Source organism: Rhincodon typus, chromosome 6 (assembly GCF_021869965.1).
Source record: "Rhincodon typus isolate 14 chromosome 6, sRhiTyp1.1, whole genome shotgun sequence".
Taxonomy (NCBI): Eukaryota; Metazoa; Chordata; class Chondrichthyes; order Orectolobiformes; family Rhincodontidae; genus Rhincodon; species Rhincodon typus.
In genome coordinates, this window is record NC_063337.1 from 61,853,298 (window position 1) to 61,870,274 (window position 16,977).

At 41.7% G+C, this 16,977-nt stretch overlaps 1 protein-coding gene and 1 long non-coding RNA gene across 10 annotated transcripts in view; one reads left to right on the forward strand and one right to left on the reverse strand.

Annotated features, from left to right (window-relative positions):
• Positions 1 to 1,291: 1,291 nt before the first annotated feature.
• On the reverse strand, positions 1,292 to 4,689 carry LOC125483406. Of its 2 annotated transcripts, none has more exons than XR_007262364.1 (3): positions 4,396 to 4,689; positions 3,602 to 3,667; positions 1,292 to 2,448 (listed from the first exon to the last, which is right to left on the reverse strand). It is a non-coding gene; the product is annotated as an uncharacterized LOC125483406 (long non-coding RNA). The 2 variants fall into 2 exon arrangements; XR_007262365.1 differs by having other exon boundaries at positions 1,292 to 2,109; positions 2,294 to 2,448; positions 3,602 to 4,689.
• Positions 4,690 to 4,701: 12 nt separating this feature from the next.
• The window catches only part of cep295 (centrosomal protein 295), a 141,671-nt gene continuing 129,395 nt past the window's right edge, over positions 4,702 to 16,977 (forward strand). For 5 of the 8 annotated variants that reach the window (XR_007262362.1, XM_048598505.1, XM_048598506.1 and 2 more), the window contains exons 1-4: positions 4,709 to 5,610; positions 6,064 to 6,264; positions 11,394 to 11,518; positions 16,701 to 16,794. Coding sequence is in view for 7 of the 8 variants with exons in the window: in XM_048598505.1 (XP_048454462.1) it covers positions 5,434 to 5,610; positions 6,064 to 6,264; positions 11,394 to 11,518; positions 16,701 to 16,794 (597 nt within the window). In the remaining variant the exon portion in view is untranslated. Of the gene's footprint in view, positions 5,611 to 6,063; positions 6,265 to 11,393; positions 11,519 to 16,700; positions 16,795 to 16,977 lie in introns of all 8 variants that reach the window. The other 3 variants (XM_048598507.1, XM_048598510.1, XM_048598511.1) reach the window with 2 other exon arrangements.

Genomic DNA, 16,977 nt, shown 5'->3' on the forward strand with positions numbered 1-16,977 from the left:
GGATGTTCATCAACGATTGCACAACGTTCAGCACCATTCGCAACTCCTCGGATGTTGAAGCAGTCCATGTCCAAATGCAACAAGATCTGGACAATATCCAGGCTTGGGCTGACAATTGGCAAATTACATTTGCACGACACAAATGTCAGAGTATGACCATCACCAATAAGAGACAATCTAACCATTGCCCCTTGATATTCAATGGTCTTACCATCACTGAATCCCCCACTATCAACATCCTGGGTGTTACCATTGACCAGAAACTCAGCTGGATTCACCACATAAACATAGTGGCTATATGAGCAGATCAGAGGTTGGGAATACTGTGGCGAGTAACATACTTCCTGACTATTTTTAGCACACTTATAGTGCCACATAACATGGTAAAAGGTGATCAATGTGAAAGCAGGACTTCATCACCATAAGGGCTGTGTGGTGGTTGCACTTACCAATACTGTCATGGATAGATGCAGTGGGCAGATTGGTGAGGATGAAGTGAAATATGTTTTTCCCTCTTTTTTGTTCCCTCACAGACCCAGCCTGGCAGCAATGTCCTTCAGGACGTGACCAGCTTATTCAGTAATAGTGCTGCTGATAAGTCACTCTTGATAGTGGACAATGAAATTCAGCACCTAAGTACATTTTGTACTGATGCCACCCTCAGTTCTTCCTCCAAATGGAGTAGCACTGAGTCATTAGCTGAGGAAGGACGCTATGTTGTAAACAGCAAGAGGTGACTTTGCCCATGTTTGACCTCACGTCATGAAACTTCATGGAGTGCAGAGTCGACATCGAGGACTGCCAGGGAATTCCCACCCAACTGTATACTATGAGCCACCACTTATGCTGGCCATGTCCTGCTAGTGGAACAGGCCGTATCCAAGTATATAGTGTCTGGGACATTGTCTTTAAGGTATCATTTTGTGAGTGTGACTATGTCAGGCTGTTGCTTGACTAGTCTGTGGGATAGTTCTCCCAATTTGCGCACTAGCCCCAAGTATTAGTAAGGAGGTCTTTGCAGGGTTGACTGGGTTGCTTCGCCATATGTCGTTTCCTGTTCCTAGGGCAAAGTCAGGTGGTTCATTTAATTTTTTTCGAGACTTTGTAGCAGTTTTTACAACTGAATGACTTGCTAGGCCATTTCAGAGGGCAGTTGAGAATGGGTCTGGGGTCAGATGTAGGTCAGATCAGGTAAGGATGGCAGATTTCCTTCACTGAAGGATATTAGTCAATCAGATGGGTTTTTCCAACAATCGACAGTGGTTTCATGATCATCATTTAACTCTTAATTTGAACCTGGGTTCCCAGGACATTACTTGAATTTCTGGATTAGTGGACTAGTGATAGTACCACTAGGCCATCGCCTCCCCCTTTGCTGGAAGACCTCCAACAGCAACATGCTCAGGGATACGATTGCCTATGTACTGGACAGGGGGCCAAACTGCTGCCCCATCAGCCTGGAGCAGGAGAGGACTTTGACACAGAATCACTGTCTTACACAATGGAAATGCTCTCTGAAATGGTGCCTGGGGAGGAAATCTGCAATTAGATACAACTGCTTTACATAAAACAACAGTCATGTAGTTTCAATCAATGGCTGATAAACAGAGAGGTTTCCAATCAAACCTGCACACAAGCAGGGGTGCCTTCTGTGTTGTGTATCATGCAGAGCCTTTTGTAAAGTCCATCAGGAAGAATGCAAACATCAGAAGGGTGACGATCCTGGGTACTGATAGAACTCAGGTTAAAGCCTCCCTTTATGTGGATGGCATCACCTTCTTCTGCTCAGGTCTACTGTCAGTGAGCAGACTGTTTGAACTGTCTTTGGGAGCCAAGGTATGTTGAGGCAAGAACAAAGTCAACTGATCTTTTGTCTCCTGCACTGTCAGGTGCTCGGGATTTGGTTCAAAGTGTTTGGGCAGTGTGCTAAAAACTGGGAGGACCAAGTAACCACAGTTAAACAAAAACTGATTGTGTGAAAGCAGAGGTCCCTCTCCATTGTTGTAAAGAACGTGGTCATCAGATGTGAGGTTCTCTTGGTCTTGCTGTACATGGTACAGGTCTGGCCAATTCCTCACTCCTGAGGCATCATCTGTTTTCTCTGAAGGTCTGAAGGTCAAAAATAGACGATGTTCACAAACACACAATGTACAAATCTCTAAATAACTGGAGGAAAAAAAATATACCTAACATGCTTTCATCCTGTTGATCACTTTTACATAAGCTGCTTCAGGTTATGTGTAAATCCTGCATTTGCAGACGCGTCAAGTGTAACTACATTCTGAGCTTTTACCTGTCCATGCAGTTATGAAAAATGGGTCTGGCCACATTTCCACAGAATGTTTCAATTAGTTGGATTTTGCTGTACCATCTGTTCCTTCTGCAGAATTTGTGTTGAAAACACCTTTGACCACAAGTCGATCAGGCAGAGATCACTTCTTTGAGGACCTGAGGGAAAAGGCAATTGTAGATCTTATTATATGGTTCTATGACCAGATTGCCAAAGTGCCCTCTCATCAGATCTTTCCTGCACAACCAGGGTTTCATCCCCACTTGAGGTGGCTATGATGGGGAAGGTATTGCTATCCACGTCCTTGTGGAATGTGCCTTTGCAAAGAGTGTCTTGCAAGAGAGGGAGATGCAGTGGATTTTGTCAAGCTTTGTACTGATCACCTCCATGATGCAGGGCTCTGTGCTTCATGAGGTGTTCTCAGGGACGGACACCAAAACAAACATCAACTGTAGCTAGAGGACCATTACATGATGAAAAATGCTCTATGGTTTGCCTGAAACATGCTGGTCTTCCAGTGTAAAGAGGTATCCTCAACCAAATGTTGCAGACTGGTATATATTTTCATTTTGGGAAAAAAAAATTCAGGTGTAGTGTACATCGAATAAAGACTTTAATATTGTCTGTTGAGTTTTGAATTCAAGCATTTTATTGAATGTGCACTGGAGAGTCAAGCCTTTATTCAGGCCCTACTGAGCTCTCTATAATTGGTCTTTCTGAACAGTTAGATACAAAATTTATATATATTTACTTGAGTTCAGTTGGCTGGCTTGTTGCAGCAACTCAGCCTGTCATGGCAGAATGTGCAGAGTTCATGTGGACCTCAAATGTACCCAAACCCTCTTTTCTCAATTCTATTGCACTGAAGGAGGCTGTTCTAGACACCAAGTAATTGATTAATTTAACCGAAATTGTTTAATCTCAAGGTATTGTTTTCCCATCATTGCACAAAGTTGAGTGCACCCTCTCCTGTGTGTGTGAGACTTCATTCAGTTGTTTGTCATGACATTAAGCTTTGTGTAGGATTCTTGCTCCTGATAGGCTATTGTCTCTGGTGGCTGTTGCAGTGTGCTTTTAGAGTCATATTGATCCTCTTCTGCCCTACTCCTTGATTCTTTAGTGTAACCTAACTGTTCCTCTTTACTAGATATCCACAAAAATTCAAGCTCAAGTCTACAAAAATGATTAAATATAAAAGCACTGTGCCACCAAAAATAAAAAAAAGCTGGTGTAAGGAAAATGACCATAATTGTAATAAAGACCTAACTGGTTCGGTAATGCCCTTTAGGAAAGGAAACCTTACGTTCTTACCTGATATAGCTGTGTTCGACTCCAATATTGTTGACTGATATCAACTCTCTGAAGTAGCTCAGAATTCTAGGAAAAACAGTCAATGCTCAAAATAGATTTATTAGCTGCAAACTAAGCAACAAATCAGTACATAACAGTGGCATACTCTGCCATTTGGACCTTGTAAAGGCATTCACATTAATATCCGGGAATTACTACTGAATTTAGGAAAGCTACTCCACAGACTTGGTCAAGCAACAAAAATAAAACAAAGAACTGCAGATGCTGTAGATCTGAAACAAAGACAAAAAATGATGGGGAATCTCAGCAAGTCTGGCAGCCTCTGTGGAAAAGAAACAGTGTTAATGTTTCAAGTCTGATAACCAAAGCAGCTGGGAAATGGAGATGTTTATGCTGATGGTGGGGATGGAATTGGGGGGAGGGGGTTGGATGTAGGGGAGGCAGATATGCATTGCCTTCGTCTTCTGTTCCAATCTATGATCTTAACTGTCTCTCTCCGTTGTCTTTGACTCAGGACTCTCTCTTGCTTTCTCTCGGTAATCCAGATTATCTAAATCTGTGATCTCTATTGACTTTCGATTTCTCTCTTTTATGACCTGGACTGTTTTTCTCTATGGTTAACCATATGGATTTTCCCTGTGCGCCATTGATGTTCTCTCTCAAATGTGTGTAGCCAATGACCGGTATCCTCCCTTAGTTCTCGCTTTCTCTCCGTGTAATCAGTGATCTGGGTCTTCCCTCAGTCCCTCTCTCTCAACCTATTCAATGATCTGGGTCCTCCCTCTGACTCTTACTTCTCTCTCTATTGTCAATGATATCGGTCCTCCCTTTGACCCTCTGCATAGTCGATGATCCGGATCCTCCCCGTGACCGATCCCTCTCATCAATGAACCAGGTCCTCTCTCTCGAGTCAATGATATGACTCCTCCTATGACCCTCTCTCTCGATAGTTACTCATGATGTGGAGGTGCCGGTATTGTGATAGTCAGTGATCTGACCCCTTCCCCGACGCTTTCTGCCGATTCGTTGCTCGCGCCGACTCAGATTGGTTGACGTTCAGTTTGAATCGCGGAAGTGATGTAATAGCATTCTTGTTCGTTAGTAAGTGGCCGCGTCGCATTGTCGGTCAAGCTGTTGTCCGGTTTGAGTATTACGGCCTTTCGTGTTGGATTCAAAGCTGGAGGGAAGCGCACACGTTTGCTGAGCTACCCGACTCGTGAATTTAGCAACCCATCCGAGTAGTTGTATGGTTGTAGAACAAGGTTTATGTATATTGGAGGACTGGAATGTCTAATAATGTGTCTGCGAAATTGTTAGGTTCGATTGTTTATAAAATACTGTGAGGAGAAATGCCTGCCGTAGTGTAATAGCATTTTGTTGATAGCCGGTTTACAAATAGACTATCGCCTGAAATTTGCACGTTTGCACCTGCTAGTTAACTCTGCCTTGGTGCTGTTTCGGATTGCTACAAAAAAGCTTTGAAAGTATTGGTGAGATTTTCCGAAACGCTGATGAAAATTTGCGATGGGATGGAGCAGAGAGTGTTTTTAATGGGCGACCGAAGGATAGGGCATGATGGGGGTGGTGGATAAAAGCCGAAGGCACTGTGATGGGAGGTGGGGGTAGAAGGGGATTCTGATGGATGGCTGGAGTGTTGGGCAGAGGGGCTCGTGGGGTTGGGGCAAAGTGGGAGGGTTGGTGGTGAAGTAGGGCAGAGATTGGGCAGGATTGTAATCTCTTGATTGGGAGATGGTGGACATGAAAGTAATGAGATGTCATGACGTTTCTGTGGAATAGTTGGGACTTGAACCTAGATTTTCTGATCTGCTCCCATGGTGCAACTTGGAAGATATTTGAAGGAATTTTATTTTTCTAAATTGATCCTTACAAATCCAGGAAAGATGAAACGAAAAGTGGTTAAATTGAATAGTCTTCGTCTTAGTCCAAATGAAGAGGCACTTTTGATAAAAGAAGAGCATGAGAGAAGACGAAGGTTAAGAATAAAGCAGGTATGGTCAGCCAGGTACTTTTGTAACAACCCAATCAAAGATTTTTATTTTAAGGATCCATGTCCGTCACATTCTTTACAGAATCAAATGCAGTGTACGAAACTTGGTAAAGCTTCAACAGGATATCTTTGTCCCTGGAAGGGCAGCAGGCACATGGCAGCGTGACCTGCAAGCTTCCCGCTAGTTGAACATCTCTGATTTGAAAATTGGATGTTGGTAACTCAGCCCTAAAAATGCTTTGGTTAGTCCTTAATAAGTGGAAGGTGATATGCAGGTTTATTTCTTCTTATTGATAGCCAGTATATTAAATTCAAATGCTACCATTATTCTAATTTGCAGAAAATTGGAAAACAATGTGAAACATTTCAGGGTGTTTAAAAACTGTACAAAAAGCATGTACAGTAGCCAAAGTTGAGCCTATTACTGTTTAAATATTTTCTTGCTATTTTGCAGGTCAGAGAGCAGGAGCGTTCTATTGCTGTGCAGATCCGAGAGGAGGTAAAACATCGTCGTAATCAACAGCTTGAGCAACTAGCAAATGAGTTGAAGGCTGAATGGCAGATGGCACAAATGGAGAAAGCACAGTCTCTAGAGAAGCTTTATCTCTCTAGTTTGAAGGCAGTGGGTGAAGGACATAGACAAGCTAAAGAAAATGTGAGTAAATACTTTCTCTCAGTCATTTCATTTGTAAATATGGAATCAAAGTCGCTTGAACACTTCTGCCCTACCCCTACCTCAATAATATAGGGTCCATCTGGTCCTCGCTGACCACCCCATCAGCTTCTGCATCCAAAGGACCATAAACCTGCCATTTGCTGCTGTCTCAAGCGGATACCTTTCTTCCCTCTTGACAGCATTCTGAAGAACTGCTCCCTTAAGGCTACCCCTACTCGTCATATCCTTATAACCCTGTGGCATTTCCTCCTGTAATCAGAGGCCAACATTTGTGACTTGGGCTTATTGATGTGTTCTGGCGAAGCTCATTGTAAGCTGGAGGAACAACACCTCACCTACACTGGTACCTGACAGCCATTGATGCTTAGTCAATGATCCAACGCATCATTCTCCGCCACTTCCGCCACCTGCAATCTGACTCCACTACCAAGGACATTTTAACCTCCCCACCCTTTATCTGCCTTCCAGAGGGACCAGTCTCTCCATGACTCCCTTGTCCGCTCCGCACGCCCCACCACTCCCGGCACTTTTCCCTGCAACCACAGGAAGTGCTACACCTGCCCCTACACCTCTCTCTCTTCTCTCTCCGCCATCCCCCCCCCAACCAATCCCAGGCCCCAAGAAAACCTTCCACATCAAGCAGATGTTCACCTGCACATCTGCTAATGTGGTATACTGTATCTGCTGTTCCCGATGTGGCCTCCTGTACATCGGGGAAACCAAGTGGAGGCTTGGAGACTGCTTTGTGAAACACCTACGCTCGGTTCGCCACAAACGAGTGCACCTCCCAGTCGTGAACCACTTCAACTCCCCCACCTACTCCTTGGACGACATGTCCATCCTGGGCCTCCTCCAGTGCCACAACGATGCCACCCGAAGGTTGCAGGAACAGCACCTCATATTCCGCTTGGGAACCCTGCAGCCCAATGGTATCAACGTGGACTTCACAAGCTTCAGAATCTCCTCGGCCCTGACCGTATACCAAAACCAGCCCAGCTCGTCCCCGCCTTCCTAACCTGTCCATCCTTTCTCCCATCTATCCACTCCTCCCACCTCAACCCCCACCCCACCTCCTACCTACCAGCCTCATCTCCGCCTCCTTTACCTCTCCGTCTTCCCTTGACTGACCAACCCCCACCCTAACTCCCCACCTACACTCACCTTTACTCGCTCCATCCCCGTCTCCTTGACCTGTCCGTCTCCTCTCCACCTGCCTGCTCCTTTATCCATCTTCCATCCGCCTCCCCCCCTCCCCCCCTCTCTCTCTTTCTCTCTTTATTTCAGAGTCCCTTTCCACTTCCCCATTTCTGAAGAAGGGCCCAGACCCGAAACGTCAGCTTTCCTGCTCCACTGATGCTGCTTGGCCTGCTGTGTGTATCCAGCTCTACACCTTTGTTATCTCATTGATGCTTAGTGTCGTGTTTAGCAATTTCAAAGCATGAGCACCTTCCTTCCATTTTCTTCCAGCACAGCCAACCCATTTTGTACTGTACACCGTTATACTTCTCGCCTGGCTTAGTATTAGCAATCCCTCTGCTTCCTTTATTTAATTGTTTCCCCCTCCCCCGTTCCTACCCATTTTCAGGAACATTTTGACTCCCACTTTGACTGTTGTTACATTTTTCCCTTTTAGTTTTCAGGTCATTTTCTTGGATCACTTCTTGCTGCTGATCATTTTGTTGCCTTTTTAAAAATTCTTTCTTATCTGAATGCTGTAACTCCTCTACGCTCAATCCATACACCTTTTCACCATTGGCCCTGCTTAACTACATGTTTGCATATTAATTAACAACAATATTACCATGGATAGGTAAAACAAAAAACTGCGGATGCTGGAAATCTGAATGAAAAGCACGAATTGCTGGAGAAACTACTGGTCTGGCAGCATCTGTGGAGAGAAAGCAGATTTAGTGTTTCAAGTTCATTGATCCTCCCTCGGGACTGTTCTTAACCCTTGCTCTGTCATTGTACTAAACATGTCCATTGATTTTTAGGATTGGCCATGTCAGTAATGTTGGCTGCACTCTATTCTGACAAAGCCTGCTCTGTCATCTGACTGGTTTCTACATATAAAAAAAATCTAAGAATTCTCCTATGCCAAGTCTGTATCCATTTGTTGACCTTTTTCTATAACCTTGCTATTCTTGTTTTGAGTTTTGATGTAATTCTGATATAGTTGTCAGATTTACCACTCCTAAATGGATCAGCTGGTACGAAAGGTCCATGGATCTCCTCTCTCCCCACTAACGTAACCTCTGTACCTTTTCTCCCTTGCATTAACACAACTTCCTGTTGTATGCATCTATGCTACTTGTCTCATCTGCTTGTGATAAGTAGCTTTAGTTTCTAGCAACTGTGGACAAAGACAAAGATACACAGGAAAGCCACATACATTGACCAAGTACTGAATTTCAAGCGCAACCACCCTAACACCACAAACGAAGTTGCGTGAAAACTCTATTTAAATGGGCAACAACACACTGCAGCAAAACAGAACTACGCCAAAAAGAAGAGTACCTCTTCCAAGTAATCAAAGACACCAGATACCTGAAAAACTGGGTCAGAAGATGCCTATTACACGAACAACACCAGGAAGGTACTGCACGCCCCGACACACCCATTATGCTACCTTATATCAAGAACGCATCTGAACTGACCACAAGACTCCTACGACCACTGGGCATCAGAGTAGCACACAAACCCACATCAACCTTATGCCAACTGCTAACCCGAACCAAAGACCGGTTAGCCACAATGGACAGGACCAACGTAATATACGAGATTCCCTGCAGAGACTGCGACAAACATAACACTGGACAGACAGGAAGAAATTTAGCCACAAGTACACGAACATCAACTAGCAACAAAAAGACACGACCAGTACTCACTCATCTCCATCCACGTGGATCAGGAAAAGGACCAGTTTGATTGGGACAATACCAGGATCCTGGGACAGGCCAAGCAGAGACCAGCATGGGAATTCCGAGAGGCCTGGTTCGCCACTAAGAAGGCCATCAATAAACACATTGAGCTAGACCCTATATATACTCCATTGTGAAGGAAAACTGGAAGTGAGGCAATCTAGCTCAATGGATACCAGAGTTTAAATACCAGGCAGGAAAACACAACAGCACTTCATCAGAGGTTGCACAAGGAAATGAAACGTCTGCGGAACAACAAACGAGCTCGGTGAGCTAACCAACCACAACGTCCACAACCCGAGCTACAAATCTACTCTTAAAACCTTAAATTTCTTCTGAATTTCCAATTGAATTCAATGGTAACTATCTAATACTTGAATCCCTAGTTCTGTTCTTCCCTCAAGCCTCTGCTTGTATAATCCTAAAGATGTTTGTCAGCTTGCTCCTCCGCACTTTTCCGGAGCAGACAAATCTAGCCCATCAATAGTCTTGAGTGGATTGCCATATTCTCGAGTCCATCTTGCTTTAGTAACTGTCTTTTTGTGATTCCTATTACTATTTAAGGCAGTGGTTCCAAAATGGTTCATGAGTTGTCCTCTTGTACCTGAAATCTTTTCCACTTCCTCCATTTAGATCCCAGTCCCTAACTATTCGCCTAATTTTGATGTCTGTTGCTACATAATTTTATTTCTGTGTTGTTTCAATTCTGTTGTTCGTTTGCTTGCCGAACGAGTTGTTCTGTGGCGTGCAGATGTTTTGGGGTACTATTCGAGGCAACATCAGTGTGACCTCTAATCTGATGTGATATGCAGCATCCCATACAGCGAGTGCAATAAACATTATATTGGTAATTGGGGAGGAAACTTATGACCAGGATACATGAACACCAGCTGGCAGTAAAAAGATAACCAATATTCATTTGTCTGAATACCCACAGACAATGAAGGCTATCAGTGGGACTGGGATAAGCGAACAACAGACCTGCATGGGAATTTCTGGAAGCCTGGTTCTCAACACAGAAATCCATTAACAAACACATAGAAATGGACCTCAAATACAGACCGCTGCTTTTTAAAAAAAAAAGGAAGTGATAAGACCCACCACACCAGAGGATTCTGAAGAAGGGTCTAAGCCCGAAACGTCAGCCTTCCTGATCCTATGATGCTGCTTGGCCTGCTGTGTTCATCCAGCTCTATGCCTTGTTGTGTCAGAGGATTGTGTAAAGTTGGAGTGGAGCAGAACATCAACGCTTTGATTAGAGGTTGCACTAATGGTGCCTGGAATGGTAACGAAACCTATGCACACAGTGGAACAACCGGTTCGGCGAGCAGCTGAACAACTGCATCCACTACCCAAGCTACAAATTTTCGCTAAGACCTGTTTCAATTCTGTCCACTCTGTCTTAGGATTTTCTTATCACCCATTTTCTTTCTTTCTTATCTACTGTACCTATGAAAATAAAAACTTCTGTGTATTTCTGCAATTTTTTGTAACCTCTCTTCTATGTGACCAGAATTGCAAGTTACTGTTTCTTCATTGTAACTAATTAGATATTTAGGAAGTAAACTTGGAATACTACATTCATTGTATGCTAATGATGAAATCTTGAACATGAAATTAAAAACTGGCTGCTTGCTTTAAGTTTTAGTATTAGATATTCACATAAAAGACCAGGATTATAGAAGATGCTTTGCAAAAATAAAAGTGCATTACAGTTGAGCACAAACTAACATATATTTCTCCATCTCCTAATCTTAGATTACTAAAATCTTGTTGTTAAGCACCACCTTCTTACGTGATCTTCACCATTTTACTTTGGATGTTGCTATCTGAACATAGAACTCCAACACACTCTAGCGTGGTTTCAGGTTATGGCACAAACCACTTTTTTTTTTGGCTTTTATGTTTTGTTTTTTAAAAAAAAGGTTTGAATCTTCTCAGATACAGATTCTGGCTATTTCAGATGTCAGTTTTAACACCATACAATTTTGTTGACTTTGCCCGTAAGCTATATTTGCAGATTTTTTAAAAAAAAAATCTAGTTTCAGCTATAGATCTGAAAATGCAATGTGATCCTTTGACATGTAATAGGCTTCTCTTTTTCAAGTTACTATGTTCACCTATTGATTGTGACATAATGTTTTCAGATTTTCACTTTTTAATGTGTATGTCTCCTTTTGATTGCAGGAACCAGATTTGAAAGCTTGCTCAAAACTGGTAGCTGTCAACAGAGAAAAAGCTGAGAAAAGGCATAGAGAAGCACTAAGGGAGTTGAAGCAGCAAAAGAATAAAGACCATGAAGTTCAAAATAGGTTTGCTATTGAGCTTTTTATTTATTTGACTTGTGGATCTTGCATATTGAAGCTTATTTCTTTGTTCATGAACCTCTTTCAGTAATCACTGCAACTTTTTTATTTTCTAACATGTAAAAAACCTGTAAATACTTAATTCGTCATTGTCTTTCCACAAGCAACATGATGCACCTAGTAGGCTTTCAAATATTCTAGATGTTTGGACACTTGCATAAAACGTTAATTGTCCTGTTTAGAAATCAGCACAAAACATGGGCTGTAGATGTCAGCAGTTAATCATGTTGATGTATACATTTTTTTAAACAGTTCGATGGATATTTTGAGTGCTTGTAAACTTGGGTTTTCTATTGCACTGTATTTTCACTGGATCTGTCAGTCTTCAGTGGGATGAGAAGGCAATACCCCACCCGTACCCTGAGAATGATCACCACCTTGCTTTTTAAAAATCTTTTTCTTTGATGTGAAACTAGATGTAAATTTGCCTCCTAAATCTAGCTGATTCCTACATCAGTTGTAATCGGTTTATTTACTGACTCCAAATATGGTTAAAATAGATGTTTTTTTAATTTTCTGATTTCCAGTTATGATCTTAACAAACTGTTAAAAGCACAGTCTTGCAGTATGCTTCTCATGAAATGTTGATTTGATTATGTCATGATGTTTAATGTGAACTAGATATCAGCTGTTAATTCTGAGCTCCCACTGTTCTACCCCTGTCTCAAACTGATGACTAACCCTTTTTCTTTAAAAAATAAAAATATTTTATCCTACACTTCCGATTGTTTGAAAACTACTGTAAACTTAAGATGCATTCACTCATCAGAACCTAAAACATCGTGAGAATCAACAACCTTTTAACTACTTCAGTTTTTCTAGTCATTGTACAAATCTATGAATTGTCTATAATTAGAAGTCAACACCTTTCATCAGGAGATTAATCTTAACCTATGTACAGTATACACGGGTGGAAAAATAATTTCATAATTCTGAATTCCTGATGTTGTTTTCCTGAGCTAGTAACAAAAGTAGCCAAAAAGTAGATGGCGGATATCAGCAATGATGAAGCAATTTTGGTGAAAGGCTAGTGAGACATAACATTGAATAAAAGTGTCCACAGTAATCCAAAGGGGAAATGAAGATGCTAAATGACTAACTTATACATGTTGCTGCTGTGGGGGAGTATTAGATTGAATGCAGTTCAGCCTTTTTAAATGAAGGGGACAACAATAGATGTTCAAAAAGTTAACTTGCATTTTGAGCAGTGCATTTTTCCAAGAAGAATGTGCTTTTCCTGTTGACTATTTTCCTCTTGTCACTTCTGGTAACTGCCCCATATTGATAAAGAAGTTTGTTGCATTGCCATTAACCCAATAGCTAGCTGTGTCTTTTATTTGTACTGGCATATGAATTCCAGACTTGTACCCAATCTATTTTTCAGAAAAACGAAGCTAGATGGTACCTGGGATCACATTTATCTTTGACTACTGATGTTCCCTCCTCGAAGTGTGCTGTCCAGTGGTTTTGATGGAAACAATTGCTTGCCAGTACAGTACTTTACAAAATTAAAAAGTGACACCAAGGTCAACGCTCTTTACCTTGTACTTCTCAGGGCAAGCATACAAGAAACCAACTTTAGAAAGGGAATATCAATTTATACATAAGATGCTGATTGGTTGGCATGGTGATACGAAAGAATCTGTTAACTGTCAATCTTAGCTGATTTTTAACCTCTTCCACCAGGCAGGTGGACTGGCCAAGGTGTTGCCGTGGGCAATACAAAAGGGTTGGTAGGCTCAATATTTGTTTCTACAATAAAAAATGTGAAATGAATGAAAAGATTTCTCTTGTCCACAAAGGCCTCGGTGTGAGCCACTGTTGTTTCAAATCTGTGCAAGTTAACCTTCCTCTGAGCCTAACTGTCAGGCAAGTAAAAGCAAAATATTGTAGATGCTGGAAATATGAAATTAATTAAAAACAAAGGTGCTGGAGAAACTGAGCAGGTCTGACAGCATCCTTGGAGAAAAAAACAAACTATATCCATGTTTTGAGTCTGATATGATTTCTTCTGAACAGTCACATTGATCTGTCCCGCTCTCTTGTGTGCGTCCGCTCCCTTGTGCATGCCCCAGAGAAGCTCAGCTTGTCCAGTATAGTATTTTTATGTCACAGCAGGAGAGATGAATTGAATTATTTTGTTTAACTAAGAATTTTAAGCTTTCTCCCCATTCTTGTTTTGCTTTTTCGTTCTTGTAGATTGGACATTAGTTCAATTTTTCAGCCAAGATACAAGCTGCATACTGGAAATCGGGCCTCTAGAATCCTCAAGATTAGAGGCTGGCTTTAGCTGTGCCTGAAGCTGCTTTGCCTGAGGAAAAACGATTGAGAGCTCTCAAATTTAAAACTAATCAAAAACCAGGAGTAAATCATAGTTGTTTTCCAGGATGGTGCAATTTTACTCCCCAAAGTGGTTTTGATGCCTCTTGTTAAACCTTTGTCTTGTAGGATATAAAATAAAACAAAAAACTGTGGATGCTGGAGATCTGAAACAAACAAAAATAGAAACTGCTGTTGAAACTCAGCATCTGTGGAGAGACAACAGTCAACACTAATTCCAATGAAAACCAAAAGAACTGTGGATGCTGTAAATCAGGAACAAAAACAAAGTTGCTGGAAAAGCTCAGCAGGTCTGGCAGCATCTGTGGAGGAGAAAACGATTAATGTTTCGGTTCCGGTTCTGAGGAAGGGTCACCAGACCTGAAACGTTAACTCTGTTTTCTCCTTCACAGATGCTGCCAAACCTGCTGAACTGATTCCAATGACCCTTCTTTAGCACTTAGAACTAAGTAGGCAGCAAGCAACACCGATAAGGAGAAACCAGTAGATAATGTATTCATATTTCCTAAAGGCATTTACAAGGTATTGCAAATGAGGTTACGTGATAAGATGAGAACCTATGGTGATGTGGGTAGTATATTAGCATGGATAAAGGATTGGCTAACAAATAGGGAGTTGGGATAAGGGGCCATTTTCAGGATGGCAACTTGGAACTAGTGGAGTGTCCCAGCGATCAGTGCTGTGGCAGCCATTATTTACAGCATGTGTTAATGACTTGGATGAGGGTAGTGAATGTACTGTTGCTAAGTTTGTGGATGACACAAGTGGATGTGAAGGCAAATAGTGAGGGTAGACAAACACTTTACAGAGGACTATAGACATGCTGGGCAAGTAGGAAAAGTTTGGAATATAAGGTGACACTTTTTTTCATGTGATGTGGTCATCACTGGCTGGACCAGCATTTATTGCCCATCCCAAATTGCTTTCCAGTGCCATTTCAGAGGGCAGTTAAGAGTTAACCACATTTACTCCGGATCTGGTGTCATGTAGGCTAGACCAGATTGTAAACAACAGATTTCCTTCCCCTAAAGGGTATTAATGATGGGTTTATGCGGCTGACAATGGATACACGGTCACGATTTAGCTAGCTTTTAATACCAGATTTTCATTAATTCAAGTTTGAGCATCTACCACGGAGCGGTTCAAACCACGTCTGCAGAGTCTGGTCTCTGGATTGCTTAGTCCAGTGACAGTACCAGTACACATCTGCCTTTGTGTATGTCAGTAGAAAGGATGGTGGATCACAATATAATTTAAATAGGTTAATATTGCAGAAAGTTACACAAGAGGCTAATCTCAAAATTAGCACCAAAATTTAATTGGTAGCAGGGAAGCCAAAAGGACTGCTAGCCTTATTTCAAAAGGAATAAAGTATAAGGGACAAGCCAGGCCACACCAAGAACAGTGAGTTTTGTCCACTTTCCTAAGGAAAGAAACACTTGCTTTGCAGGCAGTTCAGAGAAATGATGTGGAGGTGCCAATGTTTGACTGAGGTGGCCAAAGTCAGAAGTCACATGACACCAGGTCATTGTTAAACAGGTTTATTTGAAATCTCAAGCTTTCGGATCACTGCTTCTTCATCCTTCACCTGACCAAGGACCAGTGCTCTGAAAGCTTGTGATTTCATATAAACTTGTTGGACCATAACCTGGTGTTGTGAGAGTTCGGAGAACATTCATGAGGTTAATTCAGAGAATGGAAGGACTATATTGAGGTTGAGTATGTTGTGTTTGTACTTTTTGGAGTTTAGAAGATTGAGAGGAGACAGTTTTATTGAAATGAAATGTTCAAGGTTCTCTGAGGGCTTGACAGGTTCGATGTTCAGAGACTGTTTGTTATTTTTTCTTCTCTCCCCTTGTGGGAGCCTTGGACCAGAAGGAATAATCTGAGTAAAGGGTCACCTATTTAAAATGGAGATGAAGAAGAAATTGTCTTGAAGGTAATCTGTCTGTGGAATTCCTTTATTGTAGTAGCTAGATCATTTAAGTATATTAAAGGCTGAGAGAGACTAATCCTTAATCAGTAAAGGTATGCAGGGTCATGGAATTGGGAGGAGGGGAATTGCTGGACAGCAGGGCAGCGAAATTGAGGATTATCTGATCAGCTATGATCTCCTTGGTGGACTAGACTTGATGGGCTGAGAGGATGAGAATTAAGCCAATGTCTTGTTGCTGTAACCCTATGTTGCCTCCTATCCTACTCGCTTTAATTTTGCTAATCAACCTCCTGTGGGGAACTTCATGGAAAGCCTTCTGAAAATCCAAGTATACTGTGTCCACTAACACACAATACTTCTATTAGCAATATCCTAAACTCCAGCTTTGTCAAACGCCGCTCAATATGCCCAAACAGATCATTACCTGAATGTCAATTTTATTTCCATTTTTATTATCAATTCTAAATTCTGTTATCACCGACAGGGTCAGTTAACAGTTTGCTGGATGGCTGATTTATAATGCACAGTAACTCTAGTGCAAGTTGCATTCCTGTACTGGCTGAGGTCACCTTGAAGGCTCTACCCTGTCAACCTTGCCCTCACTAAGGCATGGTGACCCTCTGTTAAACTACCACCAGACACTTCTTTCAGACAGGAACCCTATGGTCCTCTCGGACCTTGGTTAATTTACCTTGCTTGTGATAAATAAATCAAAATCCTTTTTTTTTTTTAAGGTTAAAAAGGATCAGTTGTGCCTTTGCAATGAATTTAAACTTTAGGTATTATTTTGTCACCATCACCTATTTCCAGTTGTATATTTTGCAAGGTTTAATACTTTTCCATATCATACAGGTATATCGAAACACGCAAAAAAGCACTACTCATTGAGAAAAAAAGAGCATTAAAGATTGCACATCTTCCACCACCTCCACCAAACCCCGTTGCTGTAAGTACTTTAAAAACATAGAATGTCTAGTTGTTGTAGTTTGGATTTGAATTCTTATTTGATATTACTTTCCATTGTAATCCTCTGAATTTTGTGCATCCGGTTATCAATCAGACGAGTGAAAACTAATCCAATTGAAGTATATAAAAGAGGATTGACATACTAAATGTAGAGAAGGGGTCC